The sequence below is a fragment of the Hetaerina americana genome, unplaced genomic scaffold (assembly GCF_022747635.1).
Source record: "Hetaerina americana unplaced genomic scaffold, ioHetAmer1.1.p SCAF_4, whole genome shotgun sequence".
Taxonomy (NCBI): Eukaryota; Metazoa; Arthropoda; class Insecta; order Odonata; family Calopterygidae; genus Hetaerina; species Hetaerina americana.
Window position 1 is genome coordinate 23,495,955 of NW_027286985.1, and position 20,524 is coordinate 23,516,478.

Sequence of the window (20,524 nt, forward strand, 5' to 3'; positions counted from 1 at the left end):
AGTTCACGTAATACAAGCTACGCCAAAATCTGTACATATTCGCCCGAATGGTGGGTAAAATATCGAAACCTGGGTAAAGGGGGCATTTCCTTTACCTCTTCTAGCTGAAGTTTACTTGTACCCTAAAACAAGCATATATCGGCATAAGGTAATGTTGACCAGAGAGCTCATCGCCCAGAATTTACACCAAGCCTTCCAGTCATTGACCCAAACATACCCACTGGATACGGACTACTTACATATCACAATCTGTTAATCAGAAATCATAACTGGTTTTTGGCCCATGAGGAATGATCAAATTATGGATATCCATTGAATAAAGGCTTTAAAATAGTGAAATCTAATATGTAGCTGTGTAAGTAGAGGGTATCATTTAAGAAGCTAAAAAAGCAAGGTATCTTCATTTATCTACGAAGGGAAAAAATATTTTTCCATTATTTTTTAAGTGATCTTCTATAAACAACTTGATGATTCACATCCATAACAAATAGCAAACAGCACGTTGAGCATTACATTACTTTTCCATGATTTCAGATGGTGGGCAAACTCGCTCTCCTAGTCATCGCCGTGAGTGGTATTTGCCACTCATTTCCCTCGAAAGGCTTCATCGCCGTCCAACACGTAATAGGCGGATTGGACCCCATTCAAGTACCCATTAGCTTCACCAGTGGTGGCGGAAATGCGCAATGGCAGCGGGGTCAAGGAACAAGTGACTTAAGCTATACAGGACGCAAGGAAGGCTACAGCGGTTACCTTGGTGGGGAGGGCGGGCTCGCCGGTGGCCAAGGAGGCGCCATCGGAGGACTTGGAGGAGGCTTAGGAGCGAAGAGTGGGCAGCAAGAGGGGAGACTTGAAGGTGGACGCTTAGGACTGGAGTCTGGACGTCTTGGGGGTGAAGTTGGACAGTTCGGAGGTTACGATAGACAGTTCAGAGGACAGGAGGGCCGTTTAGGTGGGGAAGGAGGGCGACTAGGAGGCGAGATTGGACGTCTTGGAGGAGAAGGCGGGAGTCTAAAAAGCGAGGGTGGGGTTCTTGGGGGTGAGGGTGGACAATATGAAGGACAAAGTGGACTTCTTGGAGGTGAGGGTGGGAAATTTGAAGCACAAAGTGGATACGTAGGAGGCGAGGTTGAACGTCAAGAAAATGAGGGACAACGTCTTGGAGGTGAGGGTGGTAAATTTGAAGCACAAAGTGGATACGTAGGAGGCGAGGGCGGACGTCAAGAAAATAAGGGTCGTCTTGGAGGTGAGGGTGGGAAATATACAGTACAAAGTGGACACATAGGAGGCAAGGGTGGACGTCCAGGAAATGAGGCAGAACGTCTTGGAGCTGTGGGTGGGAAATATGAAGCCCAAAGTAGTCACGTAGGAGGCGAGGGTGGACGTCAAGAAAATAAGAGACCTCTTGTAGCTGAGGGTGGGAAATATGAAGCACAAAGTGGACACGTAGGAAGCGAGGGTGGACGTCAAGAAAATAATAGACCTCTTGGAGCTGAGGGTGGGAAATATGAAGCACAAAGTGGACACGTAGGAAGCGAGGGTGGACGTCAAGAAAATAAGAGACCTCTTGGAGCTGAGGGTGGGAAATATGAAGCACAAAGTGGACACGTAGGAAGCGAGGGTGGACGTCAAGAAAATAAGAGACCTCTTGGAGGTGAGGGTGGACAATATGGAGGACAAAGTGGAAATTTTGGAGGTCAGGGTTGGAGTCTTGGAGGTGAGGGTGTACAATTTGGAGGACAAAATGGGTTCTTAGGAGGTGAGGGTGGACAATATGGAGGTCAAAGTGGACACTTCGGTGCCCAGGGTGGACGTCTAGAAGTTGAGAGCGGACCTTTTGGAGGAGCGGGTGAACTTTTCGGTGGCCTGGTTGGAGGTGAACATTTTGGTGGAGTCAACTTTGGATTATTCGGTAGCAATGCAGGATATCAGGTGCAAGGGTTAGTACTTTTTCTATATCATTTAGTATTACACTTATTAGGGCAATACGGATGCTAAAATGATCCGATTGCTATTTCACTCATATATAATTGATTTCAATACCTTGAAAAGTGAACCAGTGCATATGAAAATAGGATAAATTGTAAACGGTAATAATTTTTCATTACTTATTACAATATGTATAAGAAAAATTGGTACGTTACTGAAGGAATTACTTCAGAAACACCTTGTGCTATGTGATATTTACGCAAATATTTTATGTAAATGAATTTATTTTCTACTTTTAGAGTTCCATCCTTTAAACAATGGTAAAAACCCGTCGGCGACCTCCCATGAAAACTTTGCTGAAAGGACAACGTGGGAAGTTTCAGTACCTGTTTCGAGTGAATGTGAAATCATTGCGCATTTAAAATGTAAAAGTGTATTACAGCTGTCATTCTAAATTATTAATAAAATAATACGATCATTTCATACGCCTTTTCAAGATAAAATAATAGGTAAAATTACTGTATGTTTGTCCTGAAAACTAATGCGAAAACATGACACTAATTTATAGAGATCCCTAATATTTAGTATCCCTTTTTATTTATTGAATTAAAGACTGAGAGGTACCAATCAAGAATTCCATTAGTTTTTTCTACCCCTAATGGATATAAACATATTTTTGGAGCCTTTTCAAATCAACCAGATACGTTCAAAGGGAAAAACTCGCTCCTTGATTCTAGGAGCAAATATGCGGAACGAATGATGTGATTAGTTTTGGTGATCACCATTTATTTATCATCTAATCGCACAAATCACCGCGAGGAAGCCTTAACCTTCAAAATGAAAGTATCACATATTCATTACAGGTTTCTGTGTCAATTAGCTGCTTGGCGGCATATACGACCCGCCAATGCGGTGTCCCAATACAACCAAGTTCTGTCCTGGCAATTTCATTTACAAGTTTTATCCCGTTGAAGGTTGGTCGTTCTCTTAGTTAGTACCACGACGTCTACTGTAATTGATTGTACAGTACTGTACTCACAACTAATCCTACCGAATCAATTGAATTCAACTGTGTGCAAAATATATTATATGAGCTTCTTATAATCCATGGCAAAGGAAAATACAGCGTCACAAAATATGATCAATGTCTTAAATTTTTATTCCATTTTTTTTGGCCTTAAACATTCCTTTCCAGTTTCGTCGTGAATGAAACATTTGGAGATCACTAGAACGGCAAACCGGAGCACAATTTCTCTTTCTTCGTTCTTTTTCCTCGATTTATCACGTCTTTCAACATCCCATTCGAGATTCTTAATTAATTCCCGTCCAAGTACGCTCCTTGAGAAGTCATTTCGTAACATTGGGTTTCGGACTTAGGAGATGCCATTCGTCAAAGATACTTTGCATAGGAGTAAACACAGCTTACAAGGTAGTGAATTATTAGACCAAATAAAAAGGTTTACTCTCTACATAATGAGATATTCTTTTCTCTTCGGGGTAAAGGTTCAATTTTCGCTTTGCATGTAAATTAGCATTGCGAAGGATAATTTTATTACCTCTACTCTTCAACGAACTGATTTCTCAAATAAGGTGGAGGAGATATCAATTAAAACACATCAAAAATGTACGGCCATCCACGAAAAAAAATCAAATTAACTGAATTACCTACTTGGTCCTACTCTATATCAGGTCCCTCTTCATCTCTGAGTATTTTCATTCTCCCTTCATCCCGTCCAACTTCCCTATCCTGTTCCTTCCCTTTCCTCGTTTTTCTAACATTTTCCCCTCAATTACAGTCTTCAACATCCCGCGGCCGATCAATACCCCATTCAGCCACTTTCCTGCCTCCATAGGATTGCTGCCAACAAACCCCTCTCTTCGCCCACGATACCAAGTACTTCCTCGTTTGTTTTCTTCACGGTCCATGTCACCTTCTCCATCCTTTTCCACACCCACTTTTCAAAGCCTCCAATCTACGTCTATCCTCCTGTTTCAATGACCACGTTTCCGCGCCGTGCATAGCTATGCTACATGTCAAAGTTTTTACATGTAATATTCTCATTACTGCACCTGAATAGTCTGAGACATGTACAAGTTGCGGATTAGTCTCCTTTCCCTCCAATCTATTCCTATTTTATGCAATATACTCATTAATTTTTCTCAGTTCACTCTATCAAAAGCTTTTTCGAAATCTACGAAATAGGCAAATACCTCCTGGTTGTGTTCTATATTCCTCTCGATTAATAATCTCATTACTGCAATGGCATCACGCGTACCTTTCCCCTTCCTACACCTGAACAGGGTATCCCCCAAGTAATCATTGCCCTGCTCTCTATCATTTTTTTATGATCCTTAGAACAACTTTAGCTGCATGGGATATCAAACTTATTGTCCTGTAGTCCTCACATGACGTAGCCTTTACCTGTTTCGGAATTGGAACTGACACTGATCTCAAAAAGTCTTCCTGCCAGATTACTTCTTCATAGATACTACGAATCAGCCCATATAGCCTCTTCCTCCCACATTTTTCTATACATTTCAGTAGCTTCGCAGGGATGTTATCCACCCCCACGGCTTTATTTTGTTTCATCTCCCTTAATGCCCTTTCTATCTCATTATCTAGTATGCGTTGACCTAAGCTGTCTTTCTCTACGTCATTTTCTTTATCAACGTCTAACTTTGTTGGTCTAAGCTCTTTACTATACAGTTCCTCTATGTACTCCTTCCATCTCTCTGAGATCTTTCCTGTGTAAACTATTACCTTATCCGCCTTATCTCTAACTGTTAGCATAGATCTTCCTTTCTTACTTTCCGATAACGGTTTAACTATTCTGTACAGCGCACCAATTTCACCCTTTCCCTGCAGACTTTCCATATCCTTGCACTGCGTCTTCCACCATGCTTCTTTTGCTTTATTTATTGCCCGCCTCAATTTATTGTTTATCTATTTGTACATCATTTTGCCTAACTCTGTATTTACTTTCTTCCATTTCGGCCCTGCCTTATTTTTTTGAAACGGACGCTACATTTCATAAAAAACTAAATTGTGGTCGGAGGCCGCATCCGCTCCAAGGAAGCTGTACGAATTTATCATGCTGTTCCTAAACGTGTGTCCAACCCGAATCTAATCTAGCTGATACCTTTCTGAGTTACCTGGTATTTTCCATACATACATCCGTCTTTTGCGGTGTCTGAACCAAGTGTTGGTAAAGACTAACCCCTGTATCCTGCAGAACTAAAATGCTTTCTCATTTCGGTCATTCCTCGTGCACAAAACGACGTCCCCCACCTTAATATTATCTCTTCCTTCGCCGACCGTCGCACTCCAATCCTCCATCACAATCAAATGTTTCCCAGCAGGAACACACTCGATTATTTCCTCTAAATGATCGTATATCCTATCGACCTTTTCCTCCGTATGGCTGCTCGGTGTAATGTATACCTCAATAATAACCAAGTCCGTCGGTTCGGCTTTTATTTTTACTACTAATATTATATCCGTTACCTGTTCTATGTTGACTACGCTTCTTTCTACCTCTTCATTTAATACTATGGCACCCCGTGGCTCACGTCCCCGCCGCTGTATACTATTCTACAGGTATAATTATCACACCAGTAATCCCCGCTATCCTTTCATCTCACCTCGCATATACCTAAAATATCTATTTCTCCCCTTTCCATCTATCGCTTAACATTCTCCGATTTCCCTGTCCTCATCATTGTCCTAACATTCCACGTTCGTATTCCAAGGGGATCGAGATGGTGCGGGGGCTAACGTACTGGCTTCCCACCCTGAGGGCGCGGGTTCAAATCCCGGCGGTGTTGAATATTTTTCAGAGGTATCTCGATCCCTACTTGGGGTGCTTTGTGGAGGGCACTTTGAGGGAGTACGCCGTCCGTCGGATGGGACGTTAAACTGCGGACCCCTTGGCGCCTTTCGTAAAGAGTAGGCTAATGCCGACGCCGGGTTTCTCTCCACCCTTCATCCTTTCCTGTCCATTCCCTGTGGCGCAAATGACCTTAGCTGTCGGTCGCCTCCCCTCAAAACTACTACTACTACTCGTATTCCAACTAATTTGGTGTTCTTCTCCTGCGTCTTCTATCCTGCTGCTTCCGGTTCCCTTGCAAGGGTTTCGTGGGATGACGACCATGGAAGCCTTGCCTCTCCCGCTGGCGGGCACGACACACGGCCGATTGGGCAGAGCCCCGTAGTTGCCAGGACTCAAAATCTCTGTATTGTCCATCATTTAAATCTTGGGAATGATAATTGAGGTGGTTTCCCGTTGCCTTCTTGTATAGTGCTTTCAAAGTGACACCATCACTTACTGGCCGCCCCACTGGGGTCAGACGCCATTGAAGCCGCCTCACTTAGGAACTTTCGTCTGGCTCCTAAACTTCAACCTATTTTGTACGGGTGACCCTACAAGGGGCAATTATTATGACTCCCACCAGAAGAGCTCTAGGGGCCATCGGAACGCACAAGACCTTCCACCACGTCAAGGTTGTAGTCCAGGGAGGGACGTCTTCATTTATGGCGAGATTAATGGTAGTATCCGTCGTTTTACCTTGAGGCAATTCTTTTTTCAAATATGGTAGAAATACAAAAAACAGTACGTTAGCAAGATTAAATGCCAACTTTACCTACTGACTGAAAGGTTCAAATCTACACGATGCCTCTGGATACGGCCCCCGCTACACATAAGCTGTCTATCCCGAAACCAGATATTCCGGAAATAAAGAGGGAAAAACGGACGCTCCTACCTGTTTGTAGGAATGAAATCAAAATTTAACGGCTTTATTCAATGGAACGTCGATGGTGGAGTAACGTTTACTGAACTTTTTCATAGAATTGTATTCATTTACCACCGAATGTTACTACGCACATGCGTAATTGTCAATTATTCCCGTACAAAAGTGAGTGCTCTACATATTTAATACCTATAGAAATTTCAAGAGTTACAATGTAGGGGGTTAGGGTAACTCGTATATGATTTAAAGGTCTTAATTATGAGGAAACACTCATCCATTAAACCAAACTTCGGCTCAATTTCTCTCATGGTATCGCTATTATGTCTTATATGAATATTGTATGCTAAATGGCCATTGCAAGGATAAATAAATGACGTAGAATAAAAACCCACTTTGACCACAAAATCACAATCAGAGATATGCAACACCAAAATTTTCCTAATACCAAGGAGCATGTACATATTTTCACCTCGATAATGTCAACTAGCCACATATCCTTCCGGTTGGGTGAAAATTTCTCGGAGCCTCAAAGTTGTCCAATGGGTGCACTGGTGATTTCTCCTCGTGCAACTAAATTGAGAAAATGTATCTCTATTTTCGGAGATGAAATCAAACGTATTTCGGAAACTACAGCTCACTATATATGAAATGAGTGTTTACATGTTAATACATCGGTACGCTCTCACTGCGGAACGAGTTTATCGCACTTTATTCAATTATACTTGATAAGTTATTGGAAATCGAGGTATCTGTGATCTTACGAAGATTGAAATCACTGCGTCTAGATATCGAAAAACCCGTAGGTTACCGGTGAAATTATACGACTGATTTAGCATTTTGTGAGACGTCCTCGTAATGTTTATTTTACTAAGAATATCCATGCAGGCCTGTTTACCTGAGGACAAGCGACTATTTTAATATGTTTCAACAAAAAAGGTTTATCAACGCATTTATCATGAATATACATGCAGAACGCCTTGGTATTTCAAGAATGTAAACTTGCCAGATGATCAAAGAATCAGAAATAGCTTACACTCATAGTGGATATTTTCAAATTATAACCCACGGCCAAGTTTCTCATCGAGTTTCTTGAAATTCGTGAGTATCAAGGTCACTGATTAAGGCAATCGCAATCATGAAGAAAGAATCGATATGATCAAATACGGGTGTAATATACCCACTAGGAGTATTCTTAACGGAGTCAAAAACAATGATTTTGTCTGCTGATATCTATGAATCTGACTTATCCAAAGACGGAGCATCAGATTTACCAAAGGATATCCTCCTCTTGAGAGAGAGATGGCTTTTGGTACATTGCCAGTAATATTTTATCGAAATGACCAATATCTCGTTATAACTCAAAAAATTACGGGCGATTGCTTTGAGGATAAAAAAAGGCACAATTAATTAAAATTATGAAGCGATCTCGAATTCGTCAACAGCCGTATTAACAAAGGTTTTAGAATATATTTAGACTTTAGAAAAAAATATTAATTATTTCTTGTAATTTTTATGGCATACAATTTTATGTTCAATACACTTTTGGCACATCAGTATGATTTTGAAAGCGTTTGCACTGTTTTTTCATATTGTACTGAATCTCTAAAATTACACGTTTCAAATGTGTACCAGTACTCGAACTGTTACAACTGACTAACATCCTCAAACATTTGCGACCGAGACTTATATTTTGTGCCAAATTCGTCTTGAATCTCTGCCAATCGTTTATTTTTTCGTAATTCGATAAAAAATATATTAGTGGGACTTTTTATAGAAAATTAACATTAATAATCTTCGCAGCCTAAATCTTACGGTCTTCTCTTCTGATTTGCAATTATACTGGGTACAGGTGTACTATTATATTATTTAGATTATAGGAAACATCAAAAAAAATATTATGTAAACAATAACTATGCAACTACTTCAGAATGTAAAAATCACACGCCTTAGACGAGATTCAAACCCGAATGTTCGGTAGAGTGCTTTCGTCAGTTTGAGCAACCGAGGCGTCCTTCTACAGAACATCATTTTTGCTGAAGCACTTGATCCGATACCGAGAGATATGAAATCGAGTATCAAAGTCAAGGTGAATGATTTTTGCACTTTGAAATGGTTGCATTGCAATGCTCATTAGCGGCAGGCTCCACCAAAAAGTTACTGCCGTAGCATCTCACGATGCTTCCACGATATTATCGGCATTCATACGTAGAACTGTCATTCAGAGCTATTCAGTTACCATTAATTTGAAATTGATAGTTTTTTAAAATATTAAAGGTTGACAGTTATTTGGATATCTAGAGATACATCAGACTTGGAGATAATATTTTATTCATATTTTAAACACCCTTCATCGTAATTTCATGCAAACATGCTATTCCATAAATAAAAAATTCAATTTTAATATTTGGTGATTCAAAAACAAAATTAAATCAAATAATAGAAAAGGCTGCATGAAAACAGTATAGGGTTCATGTACCAGTTAAATAAGTAGGTAGATTGTGAATCTGAAACCATAATTTTCGAACACATCTATAATACTCGAATTGGAATATAAAAAAATAATCCATTATAATTTATAAAGCTATCGATATTTTTATAATTTAATTTTTTTTAAATCTTGGATTATAATTTTGGATTTCGAATTTACAAAACTATGGATGTTCAACCAAACATAAACTATTTAGAGCTGAAATTATTCGTATTCAGAAGAAAGAAAAAGCTAAAATTACCGGCTTATCCAACAGCGCTATCCGTTAGTATCAATCACTTATGTACTTATAAAGGGAATTTTCCGGGATCTCACTTAACAAGGTAATATTATTATTATTAGGTAATCGACCGGTTAAGGTAGGTTTTTTGATGGACACAGCTACCAAATAAAATATTTTGTGACTCCTAAAAAAACCCAAAACCCAGCATCCTACTCTATATCAGGTCCCTCTTCATCTCTGAGTATTTTCTTCCTCCCTTCATCCCTTCATCCCGTTTAACATCCCTATCCTGTTCCTTTCCTTTCCTCGTTTTCCTAACATTCTCCCCTCTATGTCAGTCTTCAACATCCTCTCCTCTATGTCAGTCTTCAACATCCCACTGCCTCACAATACCCCCTTCATCCATTTTCGAATGCCTTGGCACTCTCGGTACCGGGCACGAAACACGGCCGTTTGGGCCGAGCCCCATAGTTTTCAGGACTCAAAATCTCTGTATTGTCCATCATTCAAATCTCGGGAATTATATAGTTAATGGTTTCCGGCGTGACTTTATGGAATCGATTAATCTTGGAAATGAAAAATAATAACTTTGTGATTCAACAGAATTCGGGAATTTTCGGGAATTATAATTGAGGTGGTTTCCCGTTGCCTTCCTCAATAGTGTTTTTAAAGTGACACCATCACTTATTGGCCGCCCCACTGGCGTCAGACGCCATTGCAGCCGCCTCACCGAGGAACGGACGCTGCGTGGACTAACTTTCGTCTGGCTCCTAACCTTCGACCTATTTTTCATGGGTGACCCTACTAGGAGCAATTATTATTACTCCCACCAGAAGAGCTCCAGGGATCATCGAAACGCACAAGCCCTTCCACCACGCAAGGTTGTAGTCCGGGGAAGACCTATGATAGGCATAATGATATTCAAATATAGAATGGCATGATTCAGTTGAGATGAAACACTAAATTCTATTCATAACTTCCATAGAGAATCTCAAAACGAGTATCTTTAGCCAGGTTTATAAGGACCAACTAAACCAACTGCAAAAATAAAGAGCGCACCTCTTCCATTCAATCGGCTGGAAATGAAGAGGTTGACCTCTTTGACCATGACGTTACGACGTGGTCTAAATTCGAGATTCGTCAGGGGACTACCGCATTTACGTCAACGGCATCGATGACAAAAGGCGAAAAAGTTGTGGACTGAAACCCGGCGTAACGTGATATTCGTGCTCCAACTAACATGGAAATAATCTCCCTTACATTGTTCCGCTTCGGACCGGGTGAGAGTAAGGGAAAGGGTCCCTGACGACGCGCATTTGGCGCCCCTCACGATTCCCTCCCCCGTTTTGGGAAAGGGACGGTCTGCAACGGACGCCCCTCCCCACCCGAGGACCAAACAGGAAGATGGAGGAGGGTCGCATTAAATGTTGAGCAAGAGATCCACGGTTATGGTTACGCATAACCTTTGTTTTATTAACATTCATTCTCATCCCATACCTGTCGCAGTGAATTTGCAATTCACTAAGCAATGCTTACAGCCCCTTGGCTGACTGACAAACTAAAGCTTGGTCATAAGCAAACTTAACTGATTTTACGAATTCTCCGCCCACTTTCATTCCTAACTCCAGTTCTTCCCATGCCTCTTTAATCATCTCCTCTACATAAAGGTTGACAAGCCACGGTGATAATTGGCAACCCTGCCTAATTGTCTTCAACATAATCATTAGTTTTTCCCAATTCACTCTATCAAACGTTTTTTTCAAAATCTACGAATAAGGTCATCACCTCCTAGTTATATTCTATATTCCTCTCGATTAATAATCTCATTAACGCAATGGCTTCCCGAGTACCACTCCCCTTCCTAAACCCAAACAGGTTATCCCCCAAGGTATCATTTGCCCTGCTCTCTATCATTTTGTTTAAGATCCTTAGAACAACTTTAGCTGCATGGGATATCAAATTTATTGTCCTGTAGTCCTCACATGACGTAGCCCTTTACCTTTTTCGGAATTGGAACTGACACTGATCTCAAAAAAGTCTTCATGCCAGGTTCCTTCTTCATAGATGCTACGAATCAGCCCATACAGCCTCTTCCTCCCACATTTTTCTATACATTTCAGTAGTTCCGCAGGAATGTTATCCACCCCCACGGCCTTATTTTGTTTCATCTCCCTTAATGCCCTTTCTATCTCATTGTCTAGTATGCGTTGACCTAAGCTGTCTTTCTCTACGTCATAATCTTTATGAACGTCTAACTTTGTTGACCTAAGTTCTTTACTATAAACTTCTTCTATATACTCCTTCCATCTCTCTTGGATCTTTCCTGCGCCAACTATTGTCTAACCCGACTTATATCTAACTGTTATTATTGATCTTCCTTTCCTACTTCCCGATAACGATTTACCTTTGCTGTATAGCGCACCGATTTCACCCTTCCACTGCAGATTTTCCATATCCTCGCACTGCGTCTTCCACCATGCTTCTTTTGCTTTATTTGTTGCCCACCTCATTTTATTGTTTAGCTCTTTGTACTTCATTTTGCTTAACTCTGTATTTACATTGTTCCATTTCCGCAGCTGCCTTATTTTATGAAAAGGATTCTACATCTCTTAAACAACTAAATTGCTGTCGGAGGCCGCATCCGCTCCAAGGAAGCTGTACGAATTTATCACACTGTTCCTAAACCTGTGTCCAACAAAAATCTAATCTAGCTGATACCTTTCTGAGTCACCTGGCGTTTTCCATTCATACCTCCGTCTTTTGTGGTGCCTAAACCAAGTGTTGGTGATGACTGACTCCTGTCCCCTGCAGAACTAACCTGCTTTCTCGCCGCGGTCATTCCTAGTGCCTACACCGTAGTCCCCGACCTTATCACCATATCTTCCTTCGCCTACCGTCGCACTCCAATCCCTCATCACTATCAAATGTTTCCCCGCGGGAACACACTCGATTATGTCCTCTAACTGATCGAATATCTTATCGACCTCTTCCTCCTTATGGTTGCTCGGCTGCATGTATACCTGAATAATAACCAAGTTCGTCGGTTCTGCTTTTATCTGTATTAGTAATTATCTATCCGTTAACTGGCCTATGTTGATTACGCTTCTTCTTATCTCTTTATTTAATACTTTGGCAACCCCTTGTTCGCTCTCGTCCTCGCCGCTGCATATTATTCCATAATTATCACTCCAGTAATCCCCACTATCCTTCCATCTCACCTCGCATAGACCTAAAATATCCATTTTTCCCCTTTCCATCTATCGCTTAACATTGTCCGATTTCCCTGCCCTTATCATCACCGCGGAAGCCTTGCCTCTCCCACTGCCGTAGTTGCCAGGACTCAAAATCTCTGTATTGCTCATCATTTAAATCTTGGGAATGATAATTAAGGTGGTTTCCCGTTGCCTTCCTCAATAGTTTTTTTAACATGACACCATCACTTACTGGCCGCCCCATTGGGGTCAGACGCTATTGCAGCCGCCTCACTCAGGAACAGACGCTGCGTGGACTAACTTTCGTCTGGCTCCTAACCTTCGACCTATTTTGCATGGGTGACCCTACCAAGAGCAATTATTATTACTCCCACCATAAGAGCTCTAGGGGTCATCGGAACGCACAAGCCCTTCCACCACGCAAGGTTGTAGTCCGGGGAAGGCCTATGATAGGCATAATGATATTCAAATATAGAATGGCATTATTCAGTTGAGATGAAACGTTAAATTTTCTTCGTAAATTCCTTAGAGAAAGTCAAAACGAGTATCTTTAGCCAGGTTTACAAGGACCAACTAAATCAACTGCAAAAATAAAGCGCGCACCTATTCCATTCAATTGGCTTGAAATGAAGAATTTGACCTCTTTGACCATGACGTTATGACATGGTCTAAATTCGAGATTCGTCAGGGGACTACCGCATTTACGTCAACGGCATCGATGACAAAAGGCGAAAAAGTTGCGCACTAAAACCCGGTGTAGCGTGATATTCGGGCTCCGACAAACATGGAAATTATCTCCCCAACATTGCTGAGCTTCGGTGCAGCGGGCGATCCAGGGTGAAGGTGAGAACTCTCCCGACGATTCCCTCGTGTCTCCTCTCACCCCATTACCCTTTCTCTCCTCCCCCACCCTCGCACCTGGCTCTGAGTTAGTGATCTGGGCGGGACCGGGCGAGTGTAAGGGAAAGGGTCCCTGACGTACGCGCACTTGGCACACTTCATGATTCCCTCCCCCGTTTTGGGAACGGGGCGGTCTGCACGGACCTCCCCCCCCCCCCGAAGACCGAACTGGAAGATGGGAGGATCACATTAAATGTTGAGCAAGAGATCCGCGGTTATGTATAAAAGAAGGACGCAGTGCTTTGCTGAGCATCACTCCCGTTTGTACATCAACAAAGGACACAGGACGTGACGGATTGGCTCATTCCTCCGACGACTAAGAAGGAATAATACAAAGGTAAGTGACGTGGCTAAATGTAGATTGTCTTATTTCTACCTAAAATGTTATCCAAAAAAATTCAAATGGGCACCGAATGAAACTCTTTGCTTAACTTAAACCTTAAGTTTTTCACTTTTTCTCATCTCAATTCAAATTTTCATTTTGACAGAGAATAAACTTGTAGTGAAAAAATGTAAGTTGCTTTCATATATTCCTCTATAATTGGTACCAATAAGCAGGGAAACCGATAGTATCTTCATTTAACCCTTCTACGGATTCATAATTAATTAAAAACCTCTAATAGCGTTTTTTAAAAAAGTTAAACTATTTCACACAGCACTAATATGAGGCTCTAAAACGTCTCGACTGAAAGAATAATAAGGAGTTTAATTCACTGGACAAGAATGACTAAAAATTAAGCTATCCAAGGTAATAAAGTAAGCTATGTGAAATAAAACTAAATGTAAATATAAAATGTATTCCAAAAAGCCAATGGGTGGCTATTAGCTGTAATTAATTGTACCATCAAATAAGGGCGGTACCTCATTTTAGGGGATTGTAAATATTAGCTGTATAATGTTTATTGAGAAATTATTACCGTTTGCCTCTTTAACTTACCATGACACCATTGACTTTATTTTACACTGAGCCTTTTAGTTTAAAAAATTAAGCGAAAATATTTATTTTTATTTCATGCGAAAATATGAAAATAATCGGATTGTAAAGGCCGTAATTAGTGGCTACAAAATTCTAAAATATAAAAGGAATTGACAGATTGAATGATATAGATGTTTAAGAGTGATTTCTCACGTATATGTATTAAAAGTATTATTTTTATGAAAGTGTTAAATATTAAGGAAGGCAGAAAAGCTTCAGTCAGCCTTGATAAAATATAATAAAGGGAAGAGGAAGGTTACAATTTATATGAAATAAAATAGTAATTGATATTATCATTGCATTATGAGATCAAGGACGTCATTGAAGTTGGTAATATAGGACATCATTTGAGTCCAATCAAATTTTTGTGAATTGTAAGGAAGGTATAATTTTTTATTTTTTGATGAAATCGAAAAATGTAATTGTTAACAAAGTCGATATTTTGAGGCACACAGCCAAAAAGAATACTGAAAAGCCAAAGATTGGGTTGTTAGGTTCGGCTAGAGTTCACGTAATACAACCTAGGCCCAAATCTGTACATATTCGACCCAATGGCGGGTAAAATACAGACACCTGGGTTAAGGGGAATTTCCTTTACCTCTGCTAGATGCAGTTTTCTTGTACCCTAAAACAAGCATATATTGGCCAAAGGTAATGTTGACCAGAGAGCTCATCGCCCAGAATTCACACCAAGCCTTCCAGTCATTGACCCAAACATGCCCACTGGATACGGACTACTTACATATCACTATCTGTTAAGCAGAAATCATAACTCGTTTTTGGCCCATGAGAAATGATCAAATTATGAATATCCATTGAATTAAGGTTTTCAAATAGAGGAATCTAATATTTAGCTGTGTAAGTAGAGGGCATCATTTAAGAAGCATAATAATAAGGTATCTTCATTTATCTACGAAGGGAAAAAATATTTTTCCATTATTTTTTAAGTGATCTTCTATGAACACCTTGATGATTCACATCTATAACAAATAGCAAACAGTACGTTGAGCATTACATTACTTTTCCATGATTTCAGATGGTGGGCAAACTCGCTCTCCTAGTCATCGCCGTGAGTGGTATTTGCCACTCATTTCCCTCGAATGGCTTCATCGCCGTCCAACGCGTAATAGGCGGATTGGACCCCATTCAAGTACCCATTAGCTTCACCAGTGGTGGCGGAAATGCGCAATGGCAGCGGGGTCAAGGAACAAGTGACATAAGCTATACAGGACGCAAGGAAGGCTACAGCGGTTACCGGAGGGCGGAGGGCGGGTTCGCCGGTGGCCAAGGAGGCGCCATCGGAGGACTTGGAGGAGGCTTGGGAGCGAAGGGTGGGCAGCAAGAGGGGAGACTTGAAGGTGGACGCTTAGGACTGGAGTCTGGACGTCTTGGGGGTGAAGTTGGACAGTTCGGAGGACAGGGCGGCCGTTTAGGTGGAAAAGGAGGGCGACTAGGAGGCGAGATTGGACGCCTTGGAGGAGAAGGCGGGGGTCTAAAAAGCGAGGGTGGGCGTCTTGGGGGTGAGGTTGGACAATATGATGGACAAAGTGGACGTCTTGGAGGAGAGGATGGGAAATTTGAGGCACAAAGTGGACACGTAGGAGGCGAGGTTGGACGTCAAGAAAGTGAGGGACAACGTCTTGGAGGTGAGGGTGGGAAATTTGAAGCACAAAGTGGACACGTAGGAGGCGAGGTTGGACGTCAAGAAAGTGAGGGACAACGTCTTGGAGGTGAGGGTGGTAAATTTGAAGCACAAAGTGGAGACGTAGGAGGCGAGGTAAGACGTCAAGAAAATGAGGGACAACAGCTTGGAGGTGAGGGTGGTAAATTTGAAGCACAAAAAGGGCACGTAGGAGGCGAAGTTGGGCGTCAAGAAAGTGAGGGACAACGTCTTGGAGGTGAGGGTGGAAAATTTGAAGCACAAAGTGGACACGTAGGAGGCGAGGTTGGAAGTCAAGCAAATGAGGGACAACGTCTTGGAGCTGTGGGTGGGAAATATGAAGCACAAAGTGGACACGTAGGAAGCGAGGTTGGGAGTCAAGGAAATGAGAGACAACGTCTTGGAGTTGGGGGTGGTAAATTTGAAGCACAAAGTGGACACGTAGGAAGCGAGGGTGGACGTCAAGAAAATAAGGGACCTCTTGGAGGTGAGGGTGGCAAATATGGAGGACAAAGTGGACATTTTGGAGGTCAGGGTTGGCGTCTTGGAGGTGAGGGTGTACAATTTGGAGGACAAAATGGGTTCTTAGGAGGTGAGGGTGGACAATATGGAGGTCAAAGTGGACACTTCGGAGCCCAGGGTGGACGTCTTGGATTTGAGAGCGGACCTTATGGAGGAGCGGGTCATCTTTTCGGTGGCCTGGTTGGAGGTGAACATTTTGGTGGAGTCAACTTTGGATTATTCGGTGGCAATGCAGAATATCAGTTGCAAGGGTCAGTACTTTCTTGAAATCAATTATTATTACTCCTATTAGGGCAATACGGATGCTAAAATGGCGTTTGCTAAGCTGGAAATTGAATATTTCCAAATGAACCCAAGAATGATTGCTATTAAAGTTACTTTTAGTGAATAAATTACGACGCCTTATGCATCACTGCAAAATTAAAAGCAATTGGCCAACATTCTCCTTTCTGAGTGTATATGTCAATACATGTAACTTAACCTGGGTAATTTTCGTAGCACAGTTTAATGCCGATTTTTAACGTATTTCAAGAAGATATATTTAAATTTGCGGCAACAAAATCGCAAAACATCAACTTCACATTAACGTCCGATTAGAAATCATAATTATCCTTTATCATTTCCAAATCAAGAAAAAATTCTTCACTATTTATTGATCGTGGAGAAACGGTGATTGTAGTATAATAAATAGTACTTAACATTAGATTACAGCCAGCACAATAAAATTGCCCGTATATTTCCCCATGAAGTAATATGTTGACTTTAAATATAATGAAATAATTGACTTTGTAATTCCACACACTTTATTTTAAAAACACGACCCAGGTTTCGACGTTGAACGTCATCATCAGGTAATCACATCAGGACCTGATGACGACGTTCAACGTCGAAACCTGCGTCGTGATTTTAAAATAAAATGTGTTGAATTACTAAGTCAATTATTTCATTACATTTTAATATGTTATGCAAATTCCATGAAGTTACGCCTTTGACAACAAATTTTAATATGTTACCTTCTTTTTTACCAATGGTTATAGCATTAAATCTATTTAGAGACAATCCTCCGATTGATTTTTCTCTCAAATATATTTGATTGCAATACTTTGAAAAGTGAACCAGTGCATATGAAAGTAGGATAATTTTTAAACGGTAATTATTTTTCATTACTTATTACAATATGTCTAAGAAAATTTAGTACGTTACTGAAGGAATTACTTCAGAAACACCTTGTGTTATGTGATTTTCACGCAAATATTTTATGTAAATGAATTTATTTTCTATTTTTAGAGATCCATCCTTTAAACCGTGGTAAGAAACCGTCGGCGACCTCCCATGAAAACTCTGCTGAAAGGACAACGTGGGAAGTTTCAGTACCTGTTTCGAGTGAATGTGAAATCATTGCGCATTTAATATGTAAAAGTGTATTACAGCTGTCATTCTAAATTATTAATAAAATAATACGATCATTTCATATGCCTTTTCAATATAAAATATTTGGTAAAATTACTTTACGTTTATCCTGAAAACTTATACGAAAAGATGACACTAATTTATAGAGTTCCCCAATATTTAGTATCCCTTATTAATTTATTGAATTTAAGACTGAGAGGTACCAATCAAGAATTCCATTAGTTATTCCTACCCCTAATGGATATAGACATATTTTTGAGCCTTTTCAAATCAACCAGATGCGTTCAAAAGGAAAAACTCGCTTCCTTGATTCTAGGAGCAAATATGTGGAACGAATGAGGTGAATAGTTTTGGTGATCACCATTTAGTTATCTTCGAAATCCACAAATCACCGTGAGGAAGCATTAACTTAAAAAAAATGTAACATATATTCAATACAGGTTTCTGTATAGTAAGAGTTTCCGAATGTTCTCTACATGCTTATTAAGTGAACACTAAATGTGGCACGAAAAGAGTGATGAAATAAGAATGCCTATTGTCAATAAAAATAGCCGCTTGATGACATCTACGGCCCGCTAAGGCGGTGTCTCAATGGAAACAAGTTCTCTCCTGGCATTTTCATTTTCAAGTTTTATCCCCTCGAAGGCTAATCGTTTTCTTTTTTAATGCTCCGACGTCTACATTAACTGCTTGTAAAATACTGTACTTGTAACTAATCCTTCCGAATTAATTGAATTTAACTTTGTAAAAAATATCAATGTGTGCTTCTTATAATCCATGGCAAAAGAAAATACAGCGTCACAAAATATGATCGAATTTAATTTTTTTAGCCTTAAATATTCCTTTCCAGTTTCGTCGTGAATGAAAAATTTGGAGATCACTAGAACGGCAAACGGGAGCACAATTTCTCTTTCTTCGTTCTTTTTCCTCGATTTATCACGTCTTTCAACATCCCATTCGAGATTCTTAATTAATTCCCGTCCAAGTACGCTCCTTGAGAAGTCATTTCGTAACATTGGGCTGCGGATTTAGTAGATGCCATTCGTCAAAGATACTTTGCATAGGAGTAAACACAGCTTACAAGGTAGTAAATTATTTGCCCAAATAAAAAGATTTACTCTTTAAATAATGAGCTATACTTCTCTCTTCGGCGGAAAGGTTCTATAATGGCTTTGCATGTACAAGGACAATTGAATCACGTATAGTCATCAGCGAACTGGGTTTTCACATAAGTTGGATGGGATATCAATCAGAACACATCAATATTAAAAGGCCATCCACGAAATAATCAAATCAACTGAATGACTTCCCTCATCCCGTATTTTAATTGTAGACTTTTTGACGGAGATAAAATTAATACGACTCTTTTGAAAAATACGTAATTAATGTCTTCATTTATGACGAGATTAATGGTAGCACCTGTCGTTATACCTTGAGGTAATTCATTTTTCAAATATGGTAGAAATTCACATAACAGAATGTTAGCATGATTTAATGCTAACTTTCGTCAGTGCGTGACCATTTTGGTTATCTCTTTATTTAATAAAATGTTAGTCTGGATTAACTGGTGCCTCAAGTACATTATAAATATGTGAAAAGGTTTTCACAGTGTCGGCTAAGGTAGATGGGGGCATAGTAGAGGTGGACTGCTCGGCTACCGACTGAAAGGTTCAAATCTACACGATGCCTCTGGATACGGCCCCCGCTACACATAAGCTGTCTTTCCCGAAACCAGATATTCCGGAAATAAAGAGGGAAAAACGGACGCTCCTACCTGTTTGTAGGAATGAAATGAAAATTTAACGGCTTTATTCAATGGAACGTCGATGGTGGAGTAACGTTTACTGAACTTTTCCATAGAATTGTATTCATTTACCACCGAATGTTACTACGCACATGCGTAATTGTCAATTATTCCCGTACAAAAGTGAGTGCTCTACATATTTAATACCTATAGAAATTTCAAGAGTTACAATGTAGGGGGTTAGGGTAACTCGTATATGATTTAAAGGTCTTAATTATGAGGAAACACTCATCCATTAAACGAAACTTCGGCTCAATTTCTCTCATGGTATCGCTATTATGTCTTATATGAATATTGTATGCTAAATGGCCATTGCAAGGATAAATAAATGACGTAGAATAAAAACCCACTTTGACCACAAAATCACAATCAGAGATATGCAACACCAAAATTTTCCTAATACCAAGGAGCATGTACATATTTTCACCTCGATAATGTCAACTGGCCACATATCCTTCCGGGTGGGTGAAAATTTCTCGGAGCCTCAAAGTTGTCCAATGGGTGCACTGGTGATTTCTCCTCGTGCAACTAAATTGAGAAAATGTATCTCTATTTTCGGAGATGAAATCAAACGTTTTTCGGAAACTACAGCTCACTATATATGAAATGAGTGTTTACATGTTAATACATTGGTACGCTCTCACTGCGGAA

General features: G+C 40.3%; 1 protein-coding gene across 1 annotated transcript; it reads left to right on the plus strand.

Moving 5' to 3' along the window:
- Nucleotides 1-534: 534 nt before the first annotated feature.
- LOC139692106 (uncharacterized PE-PGRS family protein PE_PGRS54-like) lies at nucleotides 535-16,926 on the plus strand. Its single transcript, XM_071590141.1, has 2 exons — nucleotides 535-1,932; nucleotides 15,514-16,926. Exons 1-2 carry the CDS (start codon nucleotides 535-537, stop codon nucleotides 16,924-16,926), a joined length of 2,811 nt encoding a protein of 936 aa, XP_071446242.1.
- Nucleotides 16,927-20,524: the final 3,598 nt, after the last annotated feature.

Bases quoted from the DNA above. Each gene is read 5' to 3' on its own strand.
- LOC139692106 (XM_071590141.1), top strand. From the start codon at position 535: ATGGTGGGCAAACTCGCTCTCCTAGTCATCGCCGTGAGTGGTATTTGC. The intron at 1,933-15,513 runs GTGCAAGGGTTA...CCATGATTTCAG, and splicing joins GTAGCAATGCAGGATATCAG to ATGGTGGGCAAACTCGCTCT.